Genomic DNA, 22522 nt, shown 5'->3' with positions numbered 1-22522 from the left:
ACCTAACTGTTACCAGGGCAGAGGTCCCATTATCCTCCAGAAATACAGTGTGTCTGTCATGGAGTTGGCCTCAGACAACTCTTGTGGAATCAAGACATTATTGCATTCCCCTAGACTCTCATACGCCTTTTGTGAAAATGAATTCCAAGAGATTGAACTCACCTCTCCTTCTGGAGTTTCTGCCCTGGCCTCCAGCTGCTTCTCTGGACAGCTCAGATCTGGAGTGAGAGCTGCCTGCCAGGGGCTTTTATACGAGAGGGTGTCTCCACCCACCTTAGCCACACCCTTTCCTTTTTAATCCAATCAGATTCTGATTTCATTCTGCCATCATTGAGATGGTTACTTTTGGACAGGTTTTTACGGTAAAGGAAGACGATTGTGTTTTCAGTGTTATTTTTGAATTAACAAGGACAAAATATTGCCATGTAATATTTTTTAGATAAGATCTTGAAGATTATGCCTATTGATTAAAATTTGGAAATCAATGAAAATTAATTAAAATCTTAAAATTTGGGGTGACATTTAAAATTCCTCTCAAATGAATGGTGTGACTTTCAAAGAGTTTTCTATTATAAATGTAACACCTTTTCACATTTCAATAAAAGAGGTGAGTTAAACCTACCCAGTAGTCGTTACTAATAGGACTCTCCACAGACCACACTCAACTCTCAAAAACATTTTCTCTATAATGTAAAGATTCTAATTAAGAAGCCTAGGAAAGAAATCGCAAAACGCTTTCCAGACAATCAGTCAGCCAGTGAAAGTCCGGTTTTTCTTTTTAGTTGCAGCATCTAAAATGAAAGGTAAAAGATACTGTTACAATCTTTCTATTTCCCTTACATCACAACGTAAGTAAAATGAGATTCATTTCCTCTTTAAAAATGTTCACAATTGGGTTCCTCATGTATTAAATATATTATAGGGGATCAGAGTTCATGGATAAGAACGTAAAAGTGGAGGTCAGGTGGGAAAGGATTTGATTACATTAGTGTGATTAAATTAATAGTCTTTAATTCAATCATCTCCACAGTAAACACTCTCTAGTGACTGCTAGATTCTCTTCTTTCCTATTCAAAGCCAAGGCAGTTTTCAATTCCTTTTGTCTCGTGAAGGCCAATTGAGAAACACAAATCCCTATGTTGCGGTGCATATATTATATGAAATCCTTGCACATTGCTTTTCTTCATTGATTGGCATCTATAATATAATCTGGCACCTGTATGTCCATGTACACACACATACCGTATCTACACATATGCATGCAGGGAGAAAATGCTTATCTCTTCTGGCATAATTCTAATTGGTTTATTTTCTCATATAAATCCTTTTAAAATATACTCACATTTCTGGGAGCAGTTATTCTCCAGCTTGTAATTTTATGGACCCAGGTTCCTGGAGCACTGATCCCTCACATCTTTTAATTTTTATCTGCTTTCAGTAAAGCTTGAACAACATTTCTGTTCTCTTTGGGAATACCAGGTGGCCTCAGTTGTGGAAAGCACCAAGTCCAGTGGGTTGATTTGCCTCTCTAATATTCTCCCAAAATATCTTACAGCCTGGAATTGCATTCATGCTCATGTCTTGGAAGCGGAGTTCTTCCGTTCAGAATTAGAGAAGAGCGTCTTAGGATTCCTGGCACACTGGTGGGGTTGGTTTGGGTGTTAGATACTTTCCACCTCTTTTCCAGTTGCATCTTTTCACAGAAAGCAGCTCCGCTGGCTTCTACTAAGACAGTGGTAAAGTTTCCTTGGCCGCTCTCATGTTCGCTTCCCCTTTGCCTTCCTCCATGATTGTTAAATTTCCCGAGGCCACCCAGTGATGTTCCCCGTGCGACCTGCAGAACTATAAATTAATGAAACCTCTTTTCTTCATAAATTACCCAGTCTCCGGTAGTTCTTTAGAGCAGTGTGAGAATGAACTGATATAGAATATTGGTACCAGGAGTGAGGCACTGCTATTGAGGTACCTGAAAATGTGGAAGCGACTTTGGAACTGGGTAACGGGCAGAGGTTGCAACCGTTTGGAGGGCTCAGAAGAAGACAGGAAGATGTGAGAATGTCTGGAACTCCCGAGATACTTGTCAGATGGTTTTGATCAAAATGCTGACAATTGAATTGCTCTTAGTGAAGTAAGTTCAAGTAGAAATTAAGGTGATTGATTACGGTATTTTCTTCCTATTAGGAGTTTCTCAGTGAGCTTCAACCGCATCTAGAAATTTTGGAAATGTGTGTTTTTCATTCAACTCAGGATAGCTGTAATTTCCATTGTCATTTCATATTTGATCATTTTATTTAGAAGTGGTTATTTAATTTGCATGTAAGTGGAGAATTTCTGGATTTCTTCCTGTTATTGATTTCCAATTTGACTCTGTTGCCGTCATAGGAGAGGGTGTATAGTATTTCAATTTTAAAGCTAATGAGATCTCTCTAAGACCACACATATTCGTGGCAAACACTCAGTGTGCACTTGAAATGAATGTCAGTGTTCGGTTGTTGGGTTAAACTGAATACATGAACATATATAATTTTGCCGTATTCATAGGTCCTTATCATTTGAAATTCAGTTACTGTGTTGGGTCACATTGAAATTATTATTTCGTTCATAACTTCCATAACACATAGTACACTAATCTTGCAGAAAATAGAAAACATTGGCAAATGAATCTGAATTTTCAAAATGTTTATTGAACAGAAATATAAACATAAGCCCCAAAGAAAACAACATGACAAACTTTAATTACAATGTAATTTTCCCCTCATTAACATAATTGCTTTCTGTTCATGGTTTACAGAGTGATGGCTTTTTCCCTTCTGTCCCTTTGTACCTATGTGTATCTAGCAGAAAAGTTCTTAGCTATGGCTATGGGCGCACTGAAACTTCCTAAAGATGATTATGTTGAAATGTTTATTTACTTTCCCCCAGAAGAAACTGGGGCACTGGCCCTGGCTGGATTGATCACAGAACAGATACTCAGGATGCTCTGATCATCTTGACTTCCACGTTGATGAGCAAAAAATGGACGCCATGGCTCGCAAACAGGAATCTCGATGAATGTGTAGATATGGCACCCATCACTAACATTGTAAAAGGCAATGGACCTCATACCTACATCCAGGAAAATCCCCACTCTGTGCAACTGGGGACTCACCCAGAGAGGAGTCATAGGCACAGTGCTGGCAGCAAAGACCTTTCCTTCTCTGCAACCCACAGTCAAGAAGCCGTGTTCTGAAGAAAGCACAATCATCCCCTGTCGGTTCACAGATTCCTTGCACACACCCACATCCCACACTTGGCTGGTGCCCACGTCCACCTCCCAGTAATGGCGGCCGGAAGTGAAGCGAGGGGTACCCAGGACACACAGGGTAGTGTCGAACCTCTCAGCTTGCTCCTTCCTATTGTGGCTCAAATCCCCACTTCGGAAACTCCTCAGGTCTTCAGAAATGATGAGATAGTTGTTGGCTGTGTCCACATCCAACGTCATATCCACTGTGCAAAGAAGAACCAGGAGTTCAGCAAAGACACACACTACAGACTCCCTCTGCCCTTTGACTGCAAACACTTAAACACATTATTCACTTTTACTCTTATTCTACTTTCTTTCCCAAATCAAAATTTCCTGGGGAAACTTGTTTGGCCACCTGATGCGGTTAACTTTTATCTATAGATTGCATGAATATGATCATTGTAACAAGTCCACCTTATTCATATTAGAAATGCCTTTCGAATTAAGTTAGTGGATAATTTGATGAAAATTAGTTTTCCATTTATCACATATGATACATGAAAGAAGACAGTAGCTTGCTCTCCAAAGTATTCTACAAACGTGCACAGATTCCATGAAAATCTGTACGCAAAGGTGAGAACTGTTGCTGTTTGTGAAGCATGGAAGTTTTAGATGCTAGATATCCTGCTAATGCCTATGTTTAATGAAGAAATGTTTGAAAGTCGTTTTCCCAGTGCCTTTTATGGGTTGTGGCAGGTCCTATAGATTCCTTACCTTGAAACTTCCTCATCCTTGGGTTCATTGTTAGAACCTTTTTCAGCTTGGGCTCTAGTTCCTTGATGATGGAAACCAGCGCCCTCAGCTTGTACTTGGGCTTGATGTCATCCTTCTGAGAGACCACAGAGCAGAAACGGCACAGTAAACCTTCCCCATCGGGCTCCTTCTGGAGTGAATTGAGGCACTGGAGGCAGCAGGCATATCCACATTTCAGTTGCACAGCGTCTTCAAGATCTTTTAGGCAGACAGGACATCTAATGACCTGTTTGAAGTGCTCAGCCATGGCAAATGTCTATGGAAAAAAAAATGAACACGGAATTAGAATTTCCACGAGCTGAATGAACAGCTGATAGTGTGTGGGGCTTTTATCTTTACATGCATGGAGCTGTCATGGCACGATACTTAAAATCACTGCTGCTAGTGATGAAGACACAACATGAATACAAATGTCAATGACTCGAGGCCCTGAACTTCTAATATCTGTAATACTCATTGGAATAAAGGGCATGATTCATCGAAAGCCTTTGAATTGAAATAGTAAAGGAGTCTACACCCCTGAGCTCTTTGATATGGTAGCCACCAGTCACAAATGGCTATTGAGACCTGGGATGGGGCGTATCTGAATGGAGATGTGCTGTGAGCCAAATACACTCTTATTTTTGAAGACATAAGGGGGAAAAGAGAATGTAAACTATCTCCTTGAGAACGTTTAAAGTTGCTCACATGTTAAATGATTTTATTTTGAGTTAAAATTCATTAGGTTTGTTTTGTCCTATTTTATGTGACTACCAGAAAATGAATTTACAATTACATATATGGGTTATCTTATGTTTCTATTGGACAGTGCTGGAGTCCATTTGAAGACCTTCTACTTCCCCAACTGTGCAAACTGGATGTGGTGAAAACCCTGATAGCGCACCAAAAGGACAAGACACAAAGTACAAATAAGTCCTACCAGGTAAAACTGAATCTTACGCTTGGCGGGGGAAAAAAAAAAAAAAGCAAAAAACAGAACTAAAAAAAAACAAGCAGCCATATATATGACAGTGGATTAATATCCAAAATATATAAGGAATATTTTCAAGGCCGTAGCAAAAAGAAAATTGTAGGGAACTTTCTGAAAACATTAAGAATAGAACTGCCTGTGTTCCAGCAACCCTACTTCTGTGTTTCTACGTGAAAGAAAGAGGTCAGCATGTCAAAGAGACATCTGCACTCTCAGGTTCTCTGCAGCGTTATTCACAAGAGCCATGGAAACAACCCCAGAGTCTGTGAGAGAAAAATGGATGAGGAAATGGTGATATATACATGGGATTATTCTACCATAAAAAAGAAGGCAATTCTGGCATTGCACCAATGTGGATGAAGGCCGAGGGCATGATGGGAAGTAAAATAAGTGAGGCTGAAGGAAGTAAACACTGTATGATCTCAGTTATGTGGAATCTGAGTTGACTGATCTCATAGAATCAGAAAATGGCCGCTGCACTCCAGCCTGGCAGACAGAGCGAGACCCTGTCTCAAAACAATTAAAGAAAAAATGAATCCCCATCCTGGAAGAGGTAGGTCCCAGCATCTGGCCAGATCTTTTCTGCAAAAATAATGCAAACAAAGTTTGCTTTTCATTTCCTTCCCTTTCTCTTTCTGAATTAAAAGGAACAAAAAACTGAACAAAAAAAAATCAGAAAATAAGAGAAGAATGATGGTTGCCAGGGGTTGTGGGAAGGGGAGAATAGGAAAACAATACCAAACCCATAGGAAAACCTGACGTTGAATAACGCCGCCACCGAACCTCTGTCCATCATTTCAGAAAGTCTACCAAATTCTGATGAAATTCAAGCAAATGGAGATTGTCACGTCTCTTGCCTTGGTATTGAAAATCTAAGACTTACCTAACTGTTACCAGGGCAGAGGTCCCATTATCCTCCAGAAATACAGTGTGTCTGTCATGGAGTTGGCCTCAGACAACTCTTGTGGAATCAAGACATTATTGCATTCCCCTAGACTCTCATACGCCTTTTGTGAAAATGAATTCCAAGAGATTGAACTCACCTCTCCTTCTGGAGTTTCTGCCCTGGCCTCCAGCTGCTTCTCTGGACAGCTCAGATCTGGAGTGAGAGCTGCCTGCCAGGGGCTTTTATACGAGAGGGTGTCTCCACCCACCTTAGCCACACCCTTTCCTTTTTAATCCAATCAGATTCTGATTTCATTCTGCCATCATTGAGATGGTTACTTTTGGACAGGTTTTTACGGTAAAGGAAGACGATTGTGTTTTCAGTGTTATTTTTGAATTAACAAGGACAAAATATTGCCATGTAATATTTTTTAGATAAGATCTTGAAGATTATGCCTATTGATTAAAATTTGGAAATCAATGAAAATTAATTAAAATCTTAAAATTTGGGGTGACATTTAAAATTCCTCTCAAATGAATGGTGTGACTTTCAAAGAGTTTTCTATTATAAATGTAACACCTTTTCACATTTCAATAAAAGAGGTGAGTTAAACCTACCCAGTAGTCGTTACTAATAGGACTCTCCACAGACCACACTCAACTCTCAAAAACATTTTCTCTATAATGTAAAGATTCTAATTAAGAAGCCTAGGAAAGAAATCGCAAAACGCTTTCCAGACAATCAGTCAGCCAGTGAAAGTCCGGTTTTTCTTTTTAGTTGCAGCATCTAAAATGAAAGGTAAAAGATACTGTTACAATCTTTCTATTTCCCTTACATCACAACGTAAGTAAAATGAGATTCATTTCCTCTTTAAAAATGTTCACAATTGGGTTCCTCATGTATTAAATATATTATAGGGGATCAGAGTTCATGGATAAGAACGTAAAAGTGGAGGTCAGGTGGGAAAGGATTTGATTACATTAGTGTGATTAAATTAATAGTCTTTAATTCAATCATCTCCACAGTAAACACTCTCTAGTGACTGCTAGATTCTCTTCTTTCCTATTCAAAGCCAAGGCAGTTTTCAATTCCTTTTGTCTCGTGAAGGCCAATTGAGAAACACAAATCCCTATGTTGCGGTGCATATATTATATGAAATCCTTGCACATTGCTTTTCTTCATTGATTGGCATCTATAATATAATCTGGCACCTGTATGTCCATGTACACACACATACCGTATCTACACATATGCATGCAGGGAGAAAATGCTTATCTCTTCTGGCATAATTCTAATTGGTTTATTTTCTCATATAAATCCTTTTAAAATATACTCACATTTCTGGGAGCAGTTATTCTCCAGCTTGTAATTTTATGGACCCAGGTTCCTGGAGCACTGATCCCTCACATCTTTTAATTTTTATCTGCTTTCAGTAAAGCTTGAACAACATTTCTGTTCTCTTTGGGAATACCAGGTGGCCTCAGTTGTGGAAAGCACCAAGTCCAGTGGGTTGATTTGCCTCTCTAATATTCTCCCAAAATATCTTACAGCCTGGAATTGCATTCATGCTCATGTCTTGGAAGCGGAGTTCTTCCGTTCAGAATTAGAGAAGAGCGTCTTAGGATTCCTGGCACACTGGTGGGGTTGGTTTGGGTGTTAGATACTTTCCACCTCTTTTCCAGTTGCATCTTTTCACAGAAAGCAGCTCCGCTGGCTTCTACTAAGACAGTGGTAAAGTTTCCTTGGCCGCTCTCATGTTCGCTTCCCCTTTGCCTTCCTCCATGATTGTTAAATTTCCCGAGGCCACCCAGTGATGTTCCCCGTGCGACCTGCAGAACTATAAATTAATGAAACCTCTTTTCTTCATAAATTACCCAGTCTCCGGTAGTTCTTTAGAGCAGTGTGAGAATGAACTGATATAGAATATTGGTACCAGGAGTGAGGCACTGCTATTGAGGTACCTGAAAATGTGGAAGCGACTTTGGAACTGGGTAACGGGCAGAGGTTGCAACCGTTTGGAGGGCTCAGAAGAAGACAGGAAGATGTGAGAATGTCTGGAACTCCCGAGATACTTGTCAGATGGTTTTGATCAAAATGCTGACAATTGAATTGCTCTTAGTGAAGTAAGTTCAAGTAGAAATTAAGGTGATTGATTACGGTATTTTCTTCCTATTAGGAGTTTCTCAGTGAGCTTCAACCGCATCTAGAAATTTTGGAAATGTGTGTTTTTCATTCAACTCAGGATAGCTGTAATTTCCATTGTCATTTCATATTTGATCATTTTATTTAGAAGTGGTTATTTAATTTGCATGTAAGTGGAGAATTTCTGGATTTCTTCCTGTTATTGATTTCCAATTTGACTCTGTTGCCGTCATAGGAGAGGGTGTATAGTATTTCAATTTTAAAGCTAATGAGATCTCTCTAAGACCACACATATTCGTGGCAAACACTCAGTGTGCACTTGAAATGAATGTCAGTGTTCGGTTGTTGGGTTAAACTGAATACATGAACATATATAATTTTGCCGTATTCATAGGTCCTTATCATTTGAAATTCAGTTACTGTGTTGGGTCACATTGAAATTATTATTTCGTTCATAACTTCCATAACACATAGTACACTAATCTTGCAGAAAATAGAAAACATTGGCAAATGAATCTGAATTTTCAAAATGTTTATTGAACAGAAATATAAACATAAGCCCCAAAGAAAACAACATGACAAACTTTAATTACAATGTAATTTTCCCCTCATTAACATAATTGCTTTCTGTTCATGGTTTACAGAGTGATGGCTTTTTCCCTTCTGTCCCTTTGTACCTATGTGTATCTAGCAGAAAAGTTCTTAGCTATGGCTATGGGCGCACTGAAACTTCCTAAAGATGATTATGTTGAAATGTTTATTTACTTTCCCCCAGAAGAAACTGGGGCACTGGCCCTGGCTGGATTGATCACAGAACAGATACTCAGGATGCTCTGATCATCTTGACTTCCACGTTGATGAGCAAAAAATGGACGCCATGGCTCGCAAACAGGAATCTCGATGAATGTGTAGATATGGCACCCATCACTAACATTGTAAAAGGCAATGGACCTCATACCTACATCCAGGAAAATCCCCACTCTGTGCAACTGGGGACTCACCCAGAGAGGAGTCATAGGCACAGTGCTGGCAGCAAAGACCTTTCCTTCTCTGCAACCCACAGTCAAGAAGCCGTGTTCTGAAGAAAGCACAATCATCCCCTGTCGGTTCACAGATTCCTTGCACACACCCACATCCCACACTTGGCTGGTGCCCACGTCCACCTCCCAGTAATGGCGGCCGGAAGTGAAGCGAGGGGTACCCAGGACACACAGGGTAGTGTCGAACCTCTCAGCTTGCTCCTTCCTATTGTGGCTCAAATCCCCACTTCGGAAACTCCTCAGGTCTTCAGAAATGATGAGATAGTTGTTGGCTGTGTCCACATCCAACGTCATATCCACTGTGCAAAGAAGAACCAGGAGTTCAGCAAAGACACACACTACAGACTCCCTCTGCCCTTTGACTGCAAACACTTAAACACATTATTCACTTTTACTCTTATTCTACTTTCTTTCCCAAATCAAAATTTCCTGGGGAAACTTGTTTGGCCACCTGATGCGGTTAACTTTTATCTATAGATTGCATGAATATGATCATTGTAACAAGTCCACCTTATTCATATTAGAAATGCCTTTCGAATTAAGTTAGTGGATAATTTGATGAAAATTAGTTTTCCATTTATCACATATGATACATGAAAGAAGACAGTAGCTTGCTCTCCAAAGTATTCTACAAACGTGCACAGATTCCATGAAAATCTGTACGCAAAGGTGAGAACTGTTGCTGTTTGTGAAGCATGGAAGTTTTAGATGCTAGATATCCTGCTAATGCCTATGTTTAATGAAGAAATGTTTGAAAGTCGTTTTCCCAGTGCCTTTTATGGGTTGTGGCAGGTCCTATAGATTCCTTACCTTGAAACTTCCTCATCCTTGGGTTCATTGTTAGAACCTTTTTCAGCTTGGGCTCTAGTTCCTTGATGATGGAAACCAGCGCCCTCAGCTTGTACTTGGGCTTGATGTCATCCTTCTGAGAGACCACAGAGCAGAAACGGCACAGTAAACCTTCCCCATCGGGCTCCTTCTGGAGTGAATTGAGGCACTGGAGGCAGCAGGCATATCCACATTTCAGTTGCACAGCGTCTTCAAGATCTTTTAGGCAGACAGGACATCTAATGACCTGTTTGAAGTGCTCAGCCATGGCAAATGTCTATGGAAAAAAAAATGAACACGGAATTAGAATTTCCACGAGCTGAATGAACAGCTGATAGTGTGTGGGGCTTTTATCTTTACATGCATGGAGCTGTCATGGCACGATACTTAAAATCACTGCTGCTAGTGATGAAGACACAACATGAATACAAATGTCAATGACTCGAGGCCCTGAACTTCTAATATCTGTAATACTCATTGGAATAAAGGGCATGATTCATCGAAAGCCTTTGAATTGAAATAGTAAAGGAGTCTACACCCCTGAGCTCTTTGATATGGTAGCCACCAGTCACAAATGGCTATTGAGACCTGGGATGGGGCGTATCTGAATGGAGATGTGCTGTGAGCCAAATACACTCTTATTTTTGAAGACATAAGGGGGAAAAGAGAATGTAAACTATCTCCTTGAGAACGTTTAAAGTTGCTCACATGTTAAATGATTTTATTTTGAGTTAAAATTCATTAGGTTTGTTTTGTCCTATTTTATGTGACTACCAGAAAATGAATTTACAATTACATATATGGGTTATCTTATGTTTCTATTGGACAGTGCTGGAGTCCATTTGAAGACCTTCTACTTCCCCAACTGTGCAAACTGGATGTGGTGAAAACCCTGATAGCGCACCAAAAGGACAAGACACAAAGTACAAATAAGTCCTACCAGGTAAAACTGAATCTTACGCTTGGCGGGGGAAAAAAAAAAAAAAGCAAAAAACAGAACTAAAAAAAAACAAGCAGCCATATATATGACAGTGGATTAATATCCAAAATATATAAGGAATATTTTCAAGGCCGTAGCAAAAAGAAAATTGTAGGGAACTTTCTGAAAACATTAAGAATAGAACTGCCTGTGTTCCAGCAACCCTACTTCTGTGTTTCTACGTGAAAGAAAGAGGTCAGCATGTCAAAGAGACATCTGCACTCTCAGGTTCTCTGCAGCGTTATTCACAAGAGCCATGGAAACAACCCCAGAGTCTGTGAGAGAAAAATGGATAAGGAAATGGTGGTATATACATTGGATTATTCTACCATAAAAAAGAAGGCAATTCTGGCATTGCACCAATGTGGATGAAGGCCGAGGGCATGATGGGAAGTAAAATAAGTGAGGCTGAAGGAAGTAAACACTGTATGATCTCAGTTATGTGTAATCTGAGTTGACTGATCTCATAGAATCAGAAAATGGCCGCTGCACTCCAGCCTGGCAGACAGAGCGAGACCCTGTCTCAAAACAATTAAAGAAAAAATGAATCCCCATCCTGGAAGAGGTAGGTCCCAGCATCCGGCCAGATCTTTTCAGCAATAGTAATGTAAACAAACTTTGCTTTTCATTTCCTTCCCTTTCTCTTTCTGAATTAAAAGGAACAAAAAACTGAACAAAAAAAAATCAGAAAATAAGAGAAGAATGATGGTTGCCAGGGGTTGTGGGAAGGGGAGAATAGGAAAACAATACCAAACCCATAGGAAAACCTGATGTTGAATAACGCAGCCACCGAACCTCTGTCCATCATTTCAGAAAGTCTACCAAATTCTGATGAAATTCAAGCAAATGGAGATTGTCACGTCTCTTGCCCTGGTATTGAAAATCTAAGACTTACCTAACTGTTACCAGGGCAGAGGTGCCATTATCCTCCAGAAATACAGTGCGTCTGTCATGGAGTTGGCCTCAGACAACACTTGTGGAATCAAGACATTATTGCATTCCCCTAGACTCTCATACGCCTTTTGTAAAAATGAATTCCAAGAGATTGAACTCACCTCTCCTTCTGGAGTTTCTCCCCTGCTCTCCAGCTGCTTCTGCAGACAGCTCAGATCTGGAGTGAGAGCTGCCTGCCAGGGACTTTTATACGAGAGGGTGTCTCCACCCACCTTAGCCACACCCTTTCCCTCCTTTTTAATCCAATCAGATTCTGATTTCATTCTGCCATCATTGAGATGGTTACTATTGGACAGGTTTTTACCATAAAGGAAGACGATTGTGTTTTCAGTGTTATTTTTTAATTAACAAGGACAAAATATTGCCATGTAATAATTTTTAGATAAGATCTTGAATATTATGCCTATTGATTAAAACTTGGAAACTAGTTAAAATTAAATAAAATCTTAAAATTTGGGGTGACATTTAAAATTCCTCTAAAATGCATGGTGCGACTTTCAAAGAGTTTTCTATTATAAATATAACACCTTTTCACATTTCAATAAAAGAGGTGAGTTAAACCTACCCAGTAGTCGTTACTAACAGGACACTCCACAGACCACACTCAACTCTCAAAAACATTTTCTCTGTAATGTAAAGATTCTAATTAAGAAGCTTAGGAAAGAAATCCCAAAACGGTTTCCAGACAATCAGTCAGCCAGTGAAAGTCCGGTTTTTCTTTTTAGTTGCAGCATCTAAAATGAAAGGTAAAATATACTGTTACAATCTTTCTATTTCCCTTACATCACAACACAAGTAAAATGAGATTCATTTCCTCTTTAAAATTGTTCAAAAATGGGTTCCTCATGTATTAAATACATTATAGGGGATCAGAGTTCATGGATAAGAACGTAAAAGTGGGAGACTGGAGGTCAGGTGGGAAAGGATCTGATTACATTAATGTGATTAAATTAATAGTCTTTAATTCAATCATCTCCACAGTAATCATTCTCTAGTGATTGCTAGACTCTCTTCTTTCCTATTCAAAGCCAAGGCAGTTCTCAACTCCTTTTGTCTCGTGAAGGCAAACTGAGAAACACAAATCTCTACGTTGTGGTGCATATATTAGATGAAATCCTTGCACATTGCATTTCTTCATTGATTGGCATCTATAGTATAATCTGCCACCTGTATGTCCATGTACACACACATACCGTATCTACACATATGCATGCAGGGAGAAAATGCTTATCTCTTCTCGCATAATTCTAATTGCTTTATTTTCTCATATAAATCCTTTTAAAATATACTCACATTTCTGGGAGAAGTTACTCTCCAGCTTCTAATTTTATGGACCCAGGTTCCTGGAGCACTGATCCCTCACATCTTGTAATTTTTATCTGCTTTCAGTAAAGCTTGAACAAAATTTCTGTTCTCTTTGGGAATACCAGGTGGCCTCGGTTGTGGAAAGCACCAAGTCCAGTGGGTTGATTTGCCTCTCTAATATTCTCCCAAAATATCTTACAGCCTGGAATTGCATTCATGCTCATGTCTTGGAAGCGGAGTTCTTCCGTTCAGAATTAGAGAAGAGCGTCTTAGGATTGCTGGCACACTGGTGGGGTTGGTTTGGGTGTTAGATACTTTCCACCTCTTTTCCAGTTGCATCTTTTCACAGAAAGCAGCTCCGCTGGCTTCTACTAAGACAGTGGTAAAGGTTCCTTGCCCGCTCTCATGTACGCTTCCCCTTTGCCTTCCTCCATGATTGTTAAATTTCCCGAGGCCACCCAGTGATGTTCCCCGTGCGACCTGCAGAACTATAAATTAATGAAACCTCTTTTCTTCATAAATTACCCAGTCTCCGGTAGTTCTTTAGAGCAGTGTGAGAATGAACTGATATAGAATATTGGTACCAGGAGTGAGGCACTGCTATTGAGGTACCTGAAAATGTGGAAGCGACTTTGGAACTGGGTAACGGGCAGAGGTTGCAACCGTTTGGAGGGCTCAGAAGAAGACAGGAAGATGTGAGAATGTCTCGAACTGCCCAGATACTTGTCAGATGGTTTTGATCAAAATGCTGACAATTGAATTGCTCTTAGTGAAGTAAGTTCAAGTAGAAATTAAGGTGATTGATTACGGTATTTTCTTCCTATTAGGAGTTTCTCAGTGAGCTTCAACCGCATCTAGAAATTTTGGAAATGTGTGCTTTTCATTCAACTCAGGATAGCTGTAATTTCCATTGTCATTTCATATTTGATCATTTTATTTAGAAGTGGTTATTTAATTTGCATGTAAGTGGAGAATTTCTGGATTTCTTCCTGTTATTGATTTCCAATTTGACTCTGTTGCCGTCATAGGAGAGGGTGTATAGTATTTCAATTTTAAAGCTAATGAGATCTCTCTAAGACCACACATATTCGTGGCAAACACTCAGTGTGCACTTGAAATGAATGTCAGTGTTCGGTTGTTGGGTTAAACTGAATACATGAACATATATAATTTTGCCGTATTCATAGGTCCTTATCATTTGAAATTCAGTTACTGTGTTGGGTCACATTGAAATTATTATTTCGTTCATAACTTCCATAACACATAGTACACTAATCTTGCAGAAAATAGAAAACATTGGCAAATGAATCTGAATTTTCAAAATATTTATTGAACAGAAATATAAACATAAGCCCCAAAGAAAACAACATGACAAACTTTAATTACAATGTAATTTTCCCCTCATTAACATAATTGCTTTCTGTTCATGGTTTACAGAGTGATGGCTTTTTCCCTTCTGTCCCTTTGTACCTATGTGTATCTAGCAGAAAAGTTCTTAGCTATGGCTATGGGCGCACTGAAACTTCCTAAAGATGATTATGTTGAAATGTTTATTTACTTTCCCCCAGAAGAAACTGGGGCACTGGCCCTGGCTGGATTGATCACAGAACAGATACTCAGGATGCTCTGATCATCTTGACTTCCACGTTGATGAGCAAAAAATGGACGCCATGGCTCGCAAACAGGAATCTCGATGAATGTGTAGATATGGCACCCATCACTAACATTGTAAAAGGCAATGGACCTCATACCTACATCCAGGAAAATCCCCACTCTGTGCAACTGGGGACTCACCCAGAGAGGAGTCATAGGCACAGTGCTGGCAGCAAAGACCTTTCCTTCTCTGCAACCCACAGTCAAGAAGCCGTGTTCTGAAGAAACCACAATCATCCCCTGTCGGTTCACAGATTCCTTGCACACGCCCACATCCCACACTTGGCTGGTGCCCACGTCCACCTCCCAGTAATGGCGGCCGGAAGTGAAGCGAGGGGTGCCCAGGACACACAGGGTAGTGTCGAACCTCTCAGCTTGCTCCTTCCTATTCTGGCTCAAATCCCCACTTCGGAAACTCCTCAGGTCTTCAGAAATGATGAGATAGTTGTTGGCTGTGTCCACATCCAACGTCATATCCACTGTGCAAAGAAGAACCAGGAGTTCAGCAAAGACACACACTACAGACTCCCTCTGCCCTTTGACTGCAAACACTTAAACACATTATTCACTTTTACTCTTATTCTACTTTGTTTCCCAAATCAAAATTTCCTGGGGAAACTTGTTTGGCCACCTGATGAGGTTAAATTTTATCTCTAGATTGCATGAATATGATCATTGTAACAAGTCCACCTTATTCATATTAGAAATGCCTTTTGAATTAAGTTAGTGGAGAATTTGATGAAAATTAGTTTTCCATTTATCACATATGATACATGAAAGAAGACAGTAGCTTGCTCTCCAAAGTATTCTACAAACGTGCACAGATTCCATGAAAATCTGTACGCAAAGGTGAGAACTGTTGCTGTTTGTGAAGCATGGAAGTTTTAGATGCTAGATATCCTAATGCCTATGTTTAATGAAGAAATGTTTGAAAGTCGTTTTCCCAGTGCCTTTTATGGGTTGTGGCAGGTCCTATAGATTCCTTACCTTGAAACTTCCTCATCCTTGGGTTCATTGTGAGAACCTTTTTCAGCTTGGGCTCTAGTTCCTTGATGATGGAAACCAGCGCCCTCAGCTTGTACTTGGGCTTGATGTCATCCTTCTGAGAGACCACAGAGCAGAAACGGCACAGTAAACCTTCCCCATCGGGCTCCTTCTGGAGTGAATTGAGGCACTGGAGGCAGCAGGCATATCCACATTTCAGTTGCACGGCGTCTTCAAGATCTTTTAGACAGACAGGACATCTAATGACCTGTTTGAAGTGCTCAGCCATGGCAAATGTCTATGGAAAAAAAAATGAACACGGAATTAGAATTTCCACGAGCTGAATGAACAGCTGATAGTGTGTGGGGCTTTTATCTTTACATGCATGGAGCTGTCATGGCACGATACTTAAAATCACTACTGCTAGTGATGAAGACACAACATGAATACAAATGTCAATGACTCGAGGCCCTGAACTTCTAATATCTGTAATACTCATTGGAATAAAGGGCATGATTCATCGAAAGCCTTTGAATTGAAATAGTAAAGGAGTCTACACCCCTGAGCTCTTTGATATGGTAGCCACCAGTCACAAATGGCTATTGAGACCTGGGATGGGGCGTATCTGAATGGAGATGTGCTGTGAGCCAAATACACTCTTATTTTTGAAGACATAAGGGGGAAAAGAGAATGTAAACTATCTCCTTGAGAACGTTTAAAGTTGCTCACATGTTAAATGATTTTATTTTGAGTTAAAATTCATTAGGCTTGTTTTGTACTATTTTATGTGACTACCAGAAAATGAATTTACAATTACATATATGGGTTATCTTATGTTTCTATTGGACAGTGCTGGAGTCCATTTGAAGACCTTCTACTTCCCCAACTGTGCAAACTGGATGTGGTGAAAACCCTGATAGCGCACCAAAAGGACAAGACACAAAGTACAAATAAGTCCTACCAGGTAAAACTGAATCTTACGCTTGGCGGGGGAAAAAAAAAAGCAAAAAACAGAACTAAAAAAAAACAAACAAGCAGCCATATATATGACAGTGGATTAATATCCAAAATATATAAGGAATATTTTCAAGGCCGTAGCAAAAAGAAAATTGTAGGGAACTTTCTGAAAACATTAAGAATAGAACTGCCTGTGTTCCAGCAACCCTACTTCTGTGTTTCTACGTGAAAGAAAGAGGTCAGCATGTCAAAGAGACATCTGCACTCTCCGGTTCTCTGCAGCGTTATTCACAAGAGCCATGGAAACAACCCCAGAGTCTGTGACAGAAAAATGGATAAGGAAATGGTGGTATATACATTGGATTATTCTACCATAAAAAAGAAGGCAATTCTGGCATTGCACCAATGTGGATGAAGGCCGAGGGCATGATGGGAAGTAAAATAAGTGAGGCTGAAGGAAGTAAACACTGTATGATCTCAGTTATGTGGAATCTGAGTTGACTGATCTCATAGAATCAGAAAACGGCCGCTGCACTCCAGCCTGGCAGACAGAGCGAGACCCTGTCTCAAAACAATTAAAGAAAAAATGAATCCCCATCCTGGAAGAGGTAGGTCCCAGCATCCGGCCAGATCTTTTCCGCAATAGTAATGTAAACAAACTTTGCTTTTCATTTCCTTCCCTTTCTCTTTCTGAGTTAAAAGGAACAAAAAACGGAACCAAAACAAATCAGAAAATAAGAGAAGAATGATGGTTGCCAGGGGTTGTGGGAAGGGGAGAATAGGAAAACAATACCAAACCCATAGGAAAACCTGATGTTGAATAATGGAGCTACCGAAACTCTGTCCAGCATTTCAGAAAGTCTACCAAATTCTGATGAAATTCAAGCAAATGGAGATTGTCACGTCTCTTGCCCTGGTATTGAAAATCTAAGACTTACCTAACTGTTACCAGGGCAGAGGTGCCATTATCCTCCAGAAATACAGTGCGTCTGTCATGGAGTTGGCCTCAGACAACACTTGTGGAATCAAGACATTATTGCATTCCCCTAGACTCTCATACGCCTTTTGTAAAAATGAATTCCAAGAGATTGAACTCACCTCTCCTTCTGGAGTTTCTCCCCTGCTCTCCAGCTGCTTCTGCAGACAGCTCAGATCTGGAGTGAGAGCTGCCTGCCAGGGACTTTTATACGAGAGGGTGTCTCCACCCACCTTAGCCACACCCTTTCCCTCCTTTTTAATCCAATCAGATTCTGATTTCATTCTGCCATCATTGAGATGGTTACTATTGGACAGGTTTTTACCATAAAGGAAGACGATTGTGTTTTCAGTGTTATTTTTTAATTAACAAGGACAAAATATTGCCATGTAATAATTTTTAGATAAGATCTTGAATATTATGCCTATTGATTAAAACTTGGAAACTAGTTAAAATTAAATAAAATCTTAAAATTTGGGGTGACATTTAAAATTCCTCTAAAATGAATGGTGCGACTTTCAAAGAGTTTTCTATTATAAATATAACACCTTTTCACATTTCAATAAAAGAGGTGAGTTAAACCTACCCAGTAGTCGTTACTAACAGGACACTCCACAGACCACACTCAACTCTCAAAAACATTTTCTCTGTAATGTAAAGATTCTAATTAAGAAGCTTAGGAAAGAAATCCCAAAACGGTTTCCAGACAATCAGTCAGCCAGTGAAAGTCCGGTTTTTCTTTTTAGTTGCAGCATCTAAAATGAAAGGTAAAAGATACTGTTACAATCTTTCTATTTCCCTTACATCACAACATAAGTAAAATGAGATTCATTTCCTCTTTAAAAATGTTCACAATTGGGTTCCTCATATATTAAATATATTATAGGGGATCAGAGTTCATGGATAAGAACGTAAAAGTGGGAGACTGGAGGTCAGGTGGGAAAGGATTTGATTACATTAATGTGATTGAATTAATAGTCTTTAATTCAATCATCTCCACAGTAATCACTCTCTAGTGATTGCTAGATCTCTTCTTTCCTATTCAAAGCCAAGGCAGTTCTCAATTCCTTTTGTCTCGTGAAGGCCAATTGAGAAACACAAATCTCTACGTTGCGGTGCATATATTAGATGAAATCCTTGCACATTGCATTTCTTCATTGATTGGCATCTATAATATAATCTGCCACCTGTATGTCCATGTACACACACGTACCGTATCTACACATATGCATGCAGGGAGAAAACGCTTATCTCTTCTCGCATAATTCTAATTGCTTTATTTTCTCATATAAATCCTTTTAAAATATACTCACATTTCTGGGAGCAGTTATTCTCCAGCTTGTAATTTTATGGACCCAGGTTCCTGGAGCACTGATCCCTCACATCTTTTAATTTTTATCTGCTTTCAGTAAAGCTTGAACAAAATTTCTGTTCTCTTTGGGAATACCAGGTGGCCTCAGTTGTGGAAAGCACCAAGCCCAGTGGGTTGATTTGCCTCTCTAATATTCTCCCAAAATATCTTACAGCCTGGAATTGCATTCATGCTCATGTCTTGGAAGCGGAGTTCTTCCGTTCAGAATTAGAGAAGAGCGTCTTAGGATTGCTGGCACACTGCTGGGGTTGGTTTGGGTGATAGATACTTTCCACTCTTTTCCAATTGCATCTTTTCACAGAAAGCAGCTCCGCTGGCTTCTACTAAGACAGTGGTAAAGTTTCCTTGGCCGCTCTCATGTACGCTTCCCCTTTGCCTTCCTCCATGATTGTTAAATTTCCCGAGGCCACCCAGTGATGTTCCCCGTGCGACCTGCAGAACTATAAATTAATGAAACCTCTTTTCTTCATAAATTACCCAGTCTCCGGTAGTTCTTTAGAGCAGTGTGAGAATGAACTGATATAGAATATTGGTACCAGGAGTGAGGCACTGCTATTGAGGTACCTGAAAATGTGGAAGCGACTTTGGAACTGGGTAACGGGCAGAGGTTGCAACCGTTTGGAGGGCTCAGAAGAAGACAGGAAGATGTGAGAATGTCTCGAACTGCCCAGATACTTGTCAGATGGTTTTGATCAAAATGCTGACAATTGAATTGCTCTTAGTGAAGTAAGTTCAAGTAGAAATTAAGGTGATTGATTACGGTATTTTCTTCCTATTAGGAGTTTCTCAGTGAGCTTCAACCGCATCTAGAAATTTTGGAAATGTGTGCTTTTCATTCAACTCAGGATAGCTGTAATTTCCATTGTCATTTCATATTTGATCATTTTATTTAGAAGTGGTTATTTAATTTGCATGTAAGTGGAGAATTTCTGGATTTCTTCCTGTTATTGATTTCCAATTTGACTCTGTTGCCGTCATAGGAGAGGGTGTATAGTATTTCAATTTTAAAGCTAATGAGATCTCTCTAAGACCACACATATTCGTGGCAAACACTCAGTGTGCACTTGAAATGAATGTCAGTGTTCGGTTGTTGGGTTAAACTGAATACATGAACATATATAATTTTGCCGTATTCATAGGTCCTTATCATTTGAAATTCAGTTACTGTGTTGGGTCACATTGAAATTATTATTTCGTTCATAACTTCCATAACACATAGTACACTAATCTTGCAGAAAATAGAAAACATTGGCAAATGAATCTGAATTTTCAAAATATTTATTGAACAGAAATATAAACATAAGCCCCAAAGAAAACAACATGACAAACTTTAATTACAATGTAATTTTCCCCTCATTAACATAATTGCTTTCTGTTCATGGTTTACAGAGTGATGGCTTTTTCCCTTCTGTCCCTTTGTACCTATGTGTATCTAGCAGAAAAGTTCTTAGCTATGGCTATGGGCGCACTGAAACTTCCTAAAGATGATTATGTTGAAATGTTTATTTACTTTCCCCCAGAAGAAACTGGGGCACTGGCCCTGGCTGGATTGATCACAGAACAGATACTCAGGATGCTCTGATCATCTTGACTTCCACGTTGATGAGCAAAAAATGGACGCCATGGCTCGCAAACAGGAATCTCGATGAATGTGTAGATATGGCACCCATCACTAACATTGTAAAAGGCAATGGACCTCATACCTACATCCAGGAAAATCCCCACTCTGTGCAACTGGGGACTCACCCAGAGAGGAGTCATAGGCACAGTGCTGGCAGCAAAGACCTTTCCTTCTCTGCAACCCACAGTCAAGAAGCCGTGTTCTGAAGAAAGCACAATCATCCCCTGTCGGTTCACAGATTCCTTGCACACACCCACATCCCACACTTGGCTGGTGCCCACGTCCACCTCCCAGTAATGGCGGCCGGAAGTGAAGCGAGGGGTGCCCAGGACACACAGGGTAGTGTCGAACCTCTCAGCTTGCTCCTTCCTATTCTGGCTCAAATCCCCACTTCGGAAACTCCTCAGGTCTTCAGAAATGATGAGATAGTTGTTGGCTGTGTCCACATCCAACGTCATATCCACTGTGCAAAGAAGAACCAGGAGTTCAGCAAAGACACACACTACAGACTCCCTCTGCCCTTTGACTGCAAACACTTAAACACATTATTCACTTTTACTCTTATTCTACTTTCTTTCCCAAATCAAAATTTCCTGGGGAAACTTGTTTGGCCACCTGATGAGGTTAAATTTTATCTCTAGATTGCATGAATATGATCATTGTAACAAGTCCACCTTATTCATATTAGAAATGCCTTTCGAATTAAGTTAGTGGAGAATTTGATGAAAATTAGTTTTCCATTTAGCACACATGATACATGAAAGAAGACAGTAGCTTGCTCTCCAAAGTATTCTACAAACTTGCACAGATTCCATGAAAATCTCTACGCAAAGGTGAGAACTGCTGTTGTTTGTGAAGCATGGAAGTTTTAGATGCTACATATCCTGCTAATGCCTATGTTTAATGAAGAAATGTTTGAAAGTCGTTTTCCCAGTGCCTTTTATGGGTTGTGGCAGGTCCTATAGATTCCTTACCTTGAAACTTCCTCATCCTTGGGTTCATTGTGAGAACCTTTTTCAGCTTGGGCTCTAGTTCCTTGATGATGGAAACTAGCGCCCTCAGCTTGTACTTGGGCTTGATGTCATCCTTCTGAGAGACCACAGAGCAGAAACGGCACAGTAAACCTTCCCCATCGGGCTCCTTCTGGAGTGAATTGAGGCACTGGAGGCAGCAGGCATATCCACATTTCAGTTGCACGGCTTCTTCAAGATCTTTTAGGCAGACAGGACATCTAATGACCTGTTTGAAGTGCTCAGCCATGGCAAATGTCTATAGAAAAAAAAAATGAACACGGAATTAGAATTTCCACGAGCTGAATGAACAGCTGATAGTGTCTGGGGCTTTTATCTTTACATGCATGGAGCTATCATGGCACGATACTTAAAATCACTACTGCTAGTTATGAAGACACAACATGAATACAAATGTCAATGACTCGAGGCCCTGAACTTCTAATATCTGTATTACTCATTGGAATAAAGGGCATGATTCACCGAAAGACTTTGAGTTGAAAGAGGAAAGGAGTCTAGACCTGAGCTGTTTGATATGGTAGCCACCAGTGACAAATGGCTATTGAGTCCTGAAATGGGGCGTATCTGAATGGAGATGTGCTGTGAGCCAAATATACTCTTATTTTTGAAGACATAAGGGGGAAAAGAGAATGTAAACTATCTGCTTGAGAACGTTTAAAGTTGCTCACATGTTAAACGATAGTATATTTTGAGTTAAAATTCATTAGGTTTGTTTTGTTCTATTTTACGTGACTACCAGAAAATGAAATTACAATTACATATATGGGTTATCTTATGTTTCTATTGGA

General features: G+C 39.9%; 5 protein-coding genes across 5 annotated transcripts in view; 1 reads left to right on the top strand and 4 right to left on the bottom strand.

The window, feature by feature from the left end:
- Window positions 1–2665: 2665 nt before the first annotated feature.
- On the bottom strand, window positions 2666–4286 carry LOC129138014 (ret finger protein-like 4A). Its single transcript, XM_054672970.2, has 2 exons — window positions 3998–4286; window positions 2666–3486 (listed from the first exon to the last, which is right to left on the bottom strand). Exons 1-2 carry the CDS (start codon window positions 4281–4283, stop codon window positions 2909–2911), a joined length of 864 nt encoding a protein of 287 aa, XP_054528945.1. The 5' UTR covers window positions 4284–4286; the 3' UTR covers window positions 2666–2908.
- Window positions 4287–8644: 4358 nt separating this feature from the next.
- LOC100610718 (ret finger protein-like 4A) lies at window positions 8645–10170 on the bottom strand. Its single transcript, XM_054672969.1, has 2 exons — window positions 9885–10170; window positions 8645–9373 (listed from the first exon to the last, which is right to left on the bottom strand). The coding sequence occupies exons 1-2, from the start codon at window positions 10168–10170 to the stop codon at window positions 8796–8798; spliced, it is 864 nt and encodes a 287-aa protein (XP_054528944.1). The 3' UTR covers window positions 8645–8795.
- Window positions 10171–14451: 4281 nt separating this feature from the next.
- LOC129138012 (ret finger protein-like 4A) lies at window positions 14452–16069 on the bottom strand. Its single transcript, XM_054672966.2, has 2 exons — window positions 15781–16069; window positions 14452–15272 (listed from the first exon to the last, which is right to left on the bottom strand). Exons 1-2 carry the CDS (start codon window positions 16064–16066, stop codon window positions 14695–14697), a joined length of 864 nt encoding a protein of 287 aa, XP_054528941.1. The 5' UTR covers window positions 16067–16069; the 3' UTR covers window positions 14452–14694.
- Window positions 16070–19675: 3606 nt separating this feature from the next.
- The window catches only part of NLRP9 (NLR family pyrin domain containing 9), a 71010-nt gene continuing 68163 nt past the window's right edge, over window positions 19676–22522 (top strand). Inside the window, exon 1 of the mRNA XM_063800872.1 lies at window positions 19676–19808. The gene's annotated coding sequence lies outside the window, so the exon portion shown is untranslated. The remainder of the gene's footprint in view (window positions 19809–22522) is intronic.
- LOC456315 (ret finger protein-like 4A) lies at window positions 20484–21963 on the bottom strand. Its single transcript, XM_024351679.3, has 2 exons — window positions 21678–21963; window positions 20484–21166 (listed from the first exon to the last, which is right to left on the bottom strand). The coding sequence occupies exons 1-2, from the start codon at window positions 21961–21963 to the stop codon at window positions 20589–20591; spliced, it is 864 nt and encodes a 287-aa protein (XP_024207447.2). The 3' UTR covers window positions 20484–20588.

This window comes from Pan troglodytes, chromosome 20 (genome assembly GCF_028858775.2).
Source record: "Pan troglodytes isolate AG18354 chromosome 20, NHGRI_mPanTro3-v2.0_pri, whole genome shotgun sequence".
Classification (NCBI taxonomy): Eukaryota; Metazoa; Chordata; class Mammalia; order Primates; family Hominidae; genus Pan; species Pan troglodytes.
Note: the sequence above shows the minus strand (reverse complement) of the source record. Positions and strands in the feature narration are given on the sequence as shown.

Coding starts and splice junctions, on each gene's coding strand:
- LOC129138014 (XM_054672970.2), bottom strand. CDS start 4,283: ATGGCTGAGCACTTCAAACAGGTCATTAGATGTCCTGTCTGCCTAAAA. Junction 3,487..3,997: donor AAGGATGAGGAAGTTTCAAG/GTAAGGAATCTA, acceptor TTCTTTGCACAG/TGGATATGACGTTGGATGTG.
- LOC100610718 (XM_054672969.1), bottom strand. CDS start 10,170: ATGGCTGAGCACTTCAAACAGGTCATTAGATGTCCTGTCTGCCTAAAA. Junction 9,374..9,884: donor AAGGATGAGGAAGTTTCAAG/GTAAGGAATCTA, acceptor TTCTTTGCACAG/TGGATATGACGTTGGATGTG.
- LOC129138012 (XM_054672966.2), bottom strand. CDS start 16,066: ATGGCTGAGCACTTCAAACAGGTCATTAGATGTCCTGTCTGTCTAAAA. Junction 15,273..15,780: donor AAGGATGAGGAAGTTTCAAG/GTAAGGAATCTA, acceptor TTCTTTGCACAG/TGGATATGACGTTGGATGTG.
- LOC456315 (XM_024351679.3), bottom strand. CDS start 21,963: ATGGCTGAGCACTTCAAACAGGTCATTAGATGTCCTGTCTGCCTAAAA. Junction 21,167..21,677: donor AAGGATGAGGAAGTTTCAAG/GTAAGGAATCTA, acceptor TTCTTTGCACAG/TGGATATGACGTTGGATGTG.